The following is an 8,430-nucleotide window of genomic DNA, read 5'->3' as shown; positions in this document are numbered from 1 at the left end:
AAAAAATGAAATGAAAGTAAGTTCCAAATGTAAAAAAAATGAAAAATGAAAGGTTTGGGGTTAGTGTAGCTATTATGATAGGTTTTGGACGTGAATTGTATATACTGCAAACTTCCTGTTTTCAGTGGCAGCTAGTAATTTCTACATAAATCAATGGTATTTGTCTATCCATTTGTTTATCAAAACCCCGCGCTCCGCTTTCAGAAATTACATCTCAGGAATCTCCAACACATATCCAGATACAGATATACATATACATATACATGTGTAGATTCATATTCACACAATAACGTACACAACGAGAGTGAAAATGGAATTGCAGAAGGGATTGAAGCTTTTGCTTCAACAATACAAAGCTTTGTTCATGAAGAACTTGCTGCTCGCATGGCGTAACAAGAGGGCTACATTCCTTCAGTTATTTTCTTCAATATTCTTCATTTTTTTGCTTTTCATTGTTCAAAAAGCAATTAACGCTCAGTTCGGTTCTTCGACTTCCTTCAAGACCGTACGAGATCCGGAGGCGCTTATTGATCCTCCGATCCCTCCATGTGAGGATAAGTATTACACTAAGCTTCCGTGTTTTGACTTTGTTTGGAGCGGCAGTGACAGTGCCAGGATTGGATCAATTGTTGACCGAATTAGGGCTAATAACCCTGGTAGGCCTATCCCTTCTACCAAGGTAATCATCCTTTGATTTCAATTTTCACTTTGTTTCAAGTAAATAAGTAATTATTTGGTTAGAGTTCTTCTGTACACCTTCATTCAGACATAGCATTTTTGTCTTCAACAAAGAACTTACTATTAAGGCGATCAATTTTTCATCCATTACAATAGATTTTGATACACTGCCGACGATGGAATCATCGAACGGAATGAATTTTGTTTTCAGCGTTTTCTCCTGATAGTAATTCGACCTATAAATACTACGTTTTTATTTTTGACATGTCTTCCATTTAGAAAACATGAGATACTATTTCGTAACAAACCTCGTTAAAATTTCTTATATCTACAACTTTTACTCACTGCTTCAACACATTAGCAACAGAAACATTTTTATTTCATGAATCATACATTTAAACATTTCATCAAGCTATACCACATTACCAAGTTAAGAGAATTAAATGAAAGAGTCACTTATAATATTAAAGTAGATGCCAAGTATATAATTAAGAACTAAGAACTTTTAAAAGTCTTCATCACCTTGTGTGTGTGTGTGGTTTTTCCCTATCTTTGAAATAAACCCTTCAATCCCCGAGGCAATGAAGAGAAACTCTTCTTGAAGTAGTTGGCTCTTATTGACAATTCAAAATCAGATTGTTTTTTGATTGCTATATATACTGATTCAGATGATCCATTATAATGTCTACCAATTTTCATAATTGGTCCTTATTTATTTTCCATGTATGCTCTACCGTTCTTATTTCCATTCACGTAGAAACATGGGTTTGATGACGTCACTAAATGATTTTTGCAACGAATCAGCGACAGACTTCATCCATTGCCAATTAAAGTGTAGCTAATAATCTGTGCACCTTAATGAATATACATCTTATTTTTCTCCAAATCCAACATAATTAGTACCACGTAACTAACCATGTACTTCAAGATACTTATACCCACTATTGAACACCAAGATCGAATTTATATCTATATATTTCAACAAACTTCTTTATATTTTGTGTTCCATATTATTTTCCTCTACCCACTATCTTTTGTGTTCCATGTCACAAGATGTTGCAGAAATTTTAGGCTTTCGGCTTTTTTTAGAAAAGTTTTCCTAAAAAATTCAAAATTTTGAAAACACTTTTGGTTTGATAACTTTTCCAAAATTTTCTTGGAAATGAAAATAAATTTTCATTTCCAAAATTACAAAAAACTTGAAAAATTGATAATTATTGTTTTTCATACTTTTCCATTTCTAAATATGTTCTAAAATATATACTAAATATGTTCTAAAATATATAAATACATGCACCAAACCCCGTCCACACCCCACCTATCCGCTCCCCATCGACCACTACCTCCCACCCCACCCAATTCTTACCTACCTTACACCACCACTTACCCATTTCCCAATCCCCACCCTCACACCTTACGCCCACCCCATCCCATCCTACCCACTAAACCTTACGCACCCACCACTACCTACCCTGCCCCCACCCTTACCTTCCTACCTTGCCCCCACCCATCCGCTCCGATCTGCCTCATGCCCACCACCCACCTAAACTCACACAACGTACTCTACCCCATACCACCCTACCTACCTAGTTCCTATCCATCTTAAAATAACAAAAATCTAGAAAATGATAACTAGTAGAAAGTACACAATCAAACACGTTTTTAAAATTTATTATGGAAAATGAAAACTAAAAAGTTTTAACTAAACGTGTTTTTCAAATTTTCCAAAAAAACTGAGAACTGTTGTCCGTAACCAACCGTCAACCTTAGAATCTTATGTTTAAAGACATTGTAAGCATTTTGAAAGGGTTGGATTTGTTAATGTCAGGAGACTCATTTGAGTGCCATCCATCTCCATTGATCAAATATTACCAATAAATCGTGGTAGTATAATCTCATTTGTGAAATTACGAATTAAATAGGTAACTATGTGACAAGAAATACACTCTCATAAGACAATTGAAAATAAATACTTCTTGATATATGGTACCACCATACTGCAATTAGCTCTCAAGAGGAGTCACTTTTATTAGAAAGAGATTCTCATTTGAATGATCATTCATGGCATACCCTTAGGTCAAACCGTTTCGAACAAAAGGTGAGGTGGATGCATGGCTTTTTGCTAATCCTATGACCTGTCCTGGAGCTCTTCATTTTGTTGAGAGAAATGCTACTGTAATTAGTTACGGATTACAAACGAACTCTACACCTATTGCAAAACGAGGACATTATGAAGATCCAACATTTAAATTCGCAATACCACTCCAAATTGCTGCTGAACGTGAAATTGCAAGATCATTAATAGGAGGTATAGAATATGTACGTATATGATGACTTCCTTTATTACATCTTTTTTCTACTTATGGACTGTCATATCTACTCCATTTCAATGTGTGGCAGATCCTAGTTTCAGTTGGATTGTCAGTTTGAAGGAATTTGCACATCCGGTAGTTGAAACATACTCTTCTGTGGGCACAGCAGGACCAAGTTTTTTCCTGGCAATTGCCATGTTTGGTTTTGTGTTACAGATTAGTTCTTTGATAGTCGAGAAAGAACTCAGGCTTCGCCAGGTGCTAAGAATTTTTTTTTTTAATGCTATATGTTTGTTTACATATTCCAAGTCATATCTCAAAATTTGTATTGTTTGTTTTCCTTACAGGCGATGGCTATGATGGGACTTTATGACACGGCTTATTGGTTATCATGGCTCACATGGGAGGGAATCATCACCCTATTTTCATCTCTTTTCATAGTTCTCTTTGGAATGATGTTTCGGTTTGATTTCTTCTTGAACAACAGCTTTGGAGTTGTGTTTCTTGTGTTCTTTCTCTTCCAATTAAACATGGTCAAAGTCTTTCCTTTTCCAAGTTATATAAAACAAATTCCATTCCATATGCTGGTGGATTAACATTTTCTAACTTTTGCTGCCAGATTGGTTTCGCGTTCATGTTTTCATCCTTCATCAGCAAATCCACTTCATCCACAACTGTCGGTTTCTCCGTATATATAGTTGGCTTCCTGACACAGGTAACTTCCTTTTTTATTGCTTTTACAAAAAGCTACTCACTTTGCCACGTGTCAGATCTGAGAACTTTTTTTCTTTATGCATGAAGGTGGTTACGATATTTGGATTTCCCTACACTGACAACTTCTCTAACACACAAAGGATCATCTGGTCTTTCTTCCCACCTAATCTTCTTGCTAAAGCCCTTCAGTTGCTTTCTGATGCTACTTCAACTCCTCAAGACCCTGGTATCAGGTGGAGCCATATTGGGAAATGTGCACCAAATGACATTGACTGTATAATAACAGTGGTATGTATTTATTTGGTGTTTCCCTACCACATCTCGCTCCATGTAGAAATAGAAATCAAATTGAACAAATTTGAAAGAAAACAGAAATTGATTAGATGAGGAGAAACAAATTTAAATTATTTAACTAACTCAACTAACAACTGTCAACAGTGTGGATCATAACTACGCCAGCATGCATAATGGTCAACTCTATTCAACAGCTTCATTTTTGTTTTGTTTGTGTTTGGCAGAGTGATATCTATATATGGCTTGTATCAACCTTTATACTGTGGGTTTCCCTTGCAATCTACTTTGATAATATCTTCCCCAACTCATCAGGTGTAAGAAAACCAATGTTCTACTGTCTGAACCCCGGATACTGGTCAGGGAAAGGTGGAAACAAGGTGGAAGGTAACTGAATGAATAAATAACCATATGTTCTTTCAATTCTTGCAAATTCTATTGTTATTGTTATCACTAAAACATCTGAATCCGCTCTTTATTTAAGAGGGTCGGATCTGTAGTTGCATGTGGTCTGTTCCAACATTGGGAAACACATATCCGGATGATGAAGATGTACTTCAAGAGGAAAACATTGTGAAGCAGCAACATAGAGAAGGTTTTGTTGATCCAAATCTTGCAGTTCAGATACATGGTCTTGAGAAAGTATATCCTGGAAGAACTAACATTGGTTGCTGCAATTGCAAGAGAAGTGCACCCTACCATGCACTCAAGGTACAACACTCTTTTTTTTATGCTCTTGTGAAAGTATATATATCCTGTAAGCTGATTTTACTTTGAACTTATTTACAGGGCTTATGGATGAACTTCCCAAAAGATCAGCTTTTTTGTCTTCTAGGACCCAATGGAGCTGGAAAAACTACTGCAATCAATTGCTTGACAGGAATCACACCAGTCACCGAAGGAGATGGTACTGTGTTCTTTTAGTGTGGTTGAATTATCGGTTACAGTTTATATTCTATATTAAATGAGATTACATTAGTTTTAAATGTCTTATGATTAACAGCTCTCATATATGGACATTCCATCCGAAGCTCTGTTGGCATGTCAAATATCCAGAAAATGATAGGTGTTTGCCCCCAGGTGACTACTTTCTTTTTAATTTTTATATCGGTATTTTCATTTGAAGTAATTAATTATTATTAAGGATGAGAATTGAGAAAGTAAGAATTTGTGTGTGTATGGATCTGTTTTGCAGTTTGATATTCTTTGGGATGCACTGTCTGGTCAAGAACACCTCTATCTATTTGCCAGTATCAAGGGTCTCCCCCCTGCTTCACTTAAAACGGTGTGCCCTAATTTGAGTGTAATATATGCAGTCACTTTTTGCGCTTAAATAATTTTCAAGATTTATCCTTATCTCATTGTTAATTGCTATACAGGTTGTTCAAAAATCATTGGAGGAGGTAAGACTCACAGAGGCAGCCAGAGTAACATCTCGCAGCTACAGTGGAGGAATGAAACGCCGCCTCAGTGTTGCAATAGCTCTAATCGGTGAACCAAAGTTGGTCTTCTTAGATGAACCGGTAAAAAATAAATTAATTTTTTGTTTTTTTACCACAAGTTATGTGAATCAATATCATCATCATTCGATCCATTTTGGTCTAAACTTCATGTCTTCAGACTACTGGCATGGACCCCATAACTCGAAGACATGTTTGGGACGTTATTGAGAATGCAAAGAAAGGGAGAGCGATTATTCTAACAACACATTCAATGGAAGAGGCTGATATTCTAAGTGATCGAATAGGAATCATGGCAAAAGGAAGGCTTCGCTGCATTGGGAATTCAATCAGGTTGAAATCAAGATTTGGAACTGGTTACATTGCCCATATAAGGTTCTCAGCCACCTCTGCTAATGTAACTCCTTCTAGAGAAGATGTCACTGCTTCAGCATGTCATGAGGAAGTGAAGCTGTTCTTTAAAGATGTATGTTGTACTTCACACAAGTTTTCTGAGCTTTAATTGTTTGATATATCCTTTATTTATTATCAAGTTTTTTTTGGATTTATTGTTTTTATAGCGTTTAGATGTAGTTCCAAAAGACGAAAACAAGTCATTCCTGACGTTCGTTATCCCACATTACAAGGAGGACCGACTAACTGTAAGACTTGACATTTTAGTGATTATAACACATGTGCAAACAATTAATACCGATTTAATTGAGAATATGTGCATGGTTTTTTTTTTATTAGAAATTCTTCGAGGAACTAGAAAATAGAGAGGAGGAATTTGGTATATCGGACATACAACTGAGTCTTGCGACTCTTGAAGAAGTGTTCCTCAACATCGCAAAACAGGCAGAATTCGAAAGTGCTGCAGCTGAAGGTAGATTCACCACATTGACTTTGACCTCAGGAACCTCTCTTCAAGTAAGTGTCTTCGACATATATATTAAATTTAAATATTAATCCCATGTAATCCCTGAATAGAGTAAATATCATGATGATCTCTTATATAGATACCGGTTGGAGCAAGATACATAGGAATTCCAGAAACTGTTTCAACAGAGAATCCACATGGAGTTATGGTGGAAGTTTATTGGGGGCAAGACGATGCGGGTGCACTCTGCATTTCAGGGCACTCAAATGAAACACCGATACCATCTCATGTCCAATTACCCGATGCCCTTTCTTCTTCGCATACCTCTCGAAGAAACTTTTTGGGCCGATCTGGGCCGGTCCATGGAATTGTTATTAATCCTAATTAATAAATTTGGTAATCCAATATCTTGATTTTTCATTTATATCAGACCATCAATCAGCTGAAATAATCCATAGATGTAGAAGAAAGTCTATTCAAAGGAGTGGGTGATGGTCACTGTTAAATATTGTAAATTATTTAATTTTGTACACCATATATATATATATATATATATATATATATATATATATATATATATATATATATATATATATATATATATATATATATATATATATATAGTATAGGGTCCCTTTTGAAACAATTTGCCGACGGATCTATCCTAATCTACTGACAGAAGCACCACTGCAAATTAGACAGGAAGTACGGCATATTATTTAACTGATTACTGAGTGAAACAATTTACCGACAGATTACTCGGACTATTTAATGTTTTACCATTCAGATCATCAACATGTTATATATGAACTTTTTAGTGACGGAATTATGTTGTAATCCGTTAAGCAACTTGCCGTTTAAAAAGAACATTTAAAATTACAGAAAAATCTAATATAACAAACAAGTAGATCAATTAAAATGTATGGATCCAGGTAATTACTTATTGGGGGTTCACGGGTATACCCACAGGTATCGGGTACCCATTAATAGAAAACATCAAGATCAGTTCAAACATCTTCATTTCACATGGTATATTTCATAAAGTTCACAGATCATGACATCAAACTCACATATGAATAACATGTCAAACAGTATACAAGATTAATGCATAATTCAATAAATATCGCCTAATTAAAAGTTCCAATTGATAAGCAAAGATCAAAAGACTTTGTAGATCATAATCAATCTCACCAATAAATTTTGACAGCTTTAAGACGATAAAATGAATTACATGGGAGGTTTTTTCACTTATATAAGTACTTTTAGACTACATAATCTTTGCATGGGAAGGATTGTCTTTTTGAGTTTTGACTACCGTAAAAAATGTCAAAAGTCAAAAGTGATTAAAAAAGAATAAATCTTCTATATATGTAATTAAGGGTATTTAAAGTTTCAAACAAAAGGACATGTTGGAGCTTCAAAGGTTAATGATATAAAGATAGATAGGGGAAGGAAAATACGAATAATCTAGTGTAGCACCCATAATCTATTGATAAAACTGAAAGTACATTTTAATAGTACAATATAGATTACCTAAGTCTAGTCCCATATGATATAAAAAACCTCAATGATAACATATCTTTTTTATTTGAATAAAAAGATTTGTCAAGCGTATGCTAGCTTACACTTATACTGCCACAATCACATGAACTACAACACTTTCAAAGTTTCACTACTCGAAAAAAGGGTAATTTCCGACAGCCTTTTCTGTTGGTATTCTGTCGATAAAGGTCATTTCCGACGGAATTTAGTTGGTAGGAAAAACGCTATGGGTAATTATTGTGACGCATTTTTAATGGATTACTGACAGAATGTTTCGTCGGGAATATACTGACGAAATTTACTTCGACTAGGGTTGACCGTACTTTCCCACAGATACCAAGAGAATCACTTGACCAAGTTTGACCGTATGTCCGTCACTAAATTGATTAAACTTTTTTTTTTTTTTTTAAATTACAGTTTTTTTTGCCTAAAATGCAGAAAAAAACCATTACATTAAACATCATAATGTCAAATATATTACTAAGTGTTTAAAACATTACAATAAACATCGTTTTTCAAAAATAAACAATAAACATGTCTTATACATTCAAAATGTCAAATACATTACTAAGTG

At 34.8% G+C, this 8,430-nt stretch overlaps 1 protein-coding gene across 1 annotated transcript; it reads left to right on the top strand.

The window, feature by feature from the left end:
• The first annotated feature begins 280 nt into the window (after nucleotides 1-280).
• LOC145050319 (ABC transporter A family member 2-like) lies at nucleotides 281-6,828 on the top strand. The gene is made up of 16 exons (XM_078998607.1): nucleotides 281-679; nucleotides 2,755-2,986; nucleotides 3,079-3,248; nucleotides 3,338-3,523; nucleotides 3,610-3,705; nucleotides 3,792-3,992; nucleotides 4,223-4,382; nucleotides 4,480-4,706; nucleotides 4,785-4,902; nucleotides 4,999-5,075; nucleotides 5,191-5,280; nucleotides 5,375-5,518; nucleotides 5,616-5,921; nucleotides 6,016-6,096; nucleotides 6,188-6,364; nucleotides 6,454-6,828. Exons 1-16 carry the CDS (start codon nucleotides 311-313, stop codon nucleotides 6,700-6,702), a joined length of 2,883 nt encoding a protein of 960 aa, XP_078854733.1. The 5' UTR covers nucleotides 281-310; the 3' UTR covers nucleotides 6,703-6,828.
• Nucleotides 6,829-8,430: the final 1,602 nt, after the last annotated feature.

This window comes from Lactuca serriola, chromosome 1, assembly GCF_051521515.1.
Source record: "Lactuca serriola cultivar US96UC23 chromosome 1, Lser_US96UC23_V15, whole genome shotgun sequence".
NCBI classification, from domain to species: Eukaryota; Viridiplantae; Streptophyta; class Magnoliopsida; order Asterales; family Asteraceae; genus Lactuca; species Lactuca serriola.
This window is presented reverse-complemented; position numbering and strand designations above follow the sequence as displayed.

Excerpts from the sequence above, each read along its gene's own strand:
- LOC145050319 (XM_078998607.1), top strand. The coding sequence starts at position 311 with ATGGAATTGCAGAAGGGATTGAAGCTTTTGCTTCAACAATACAAAGCT. Across the intron at positions 680-2,754 it reads GGCCTATCCCTTCTACCAAG|GTCAAACCGTTTCGAACAAA; the intron begins GTAATCATCCTT and ends GCATACCCTTAG. Across the intron at positions 6,365-6,453 it reads CCTCAGGAACCTCTCTTCAA|ATACCGGTTGGAGCAAGATA; the intron begins GTAAGTGTCTTC and ends TCTCTTATATAG.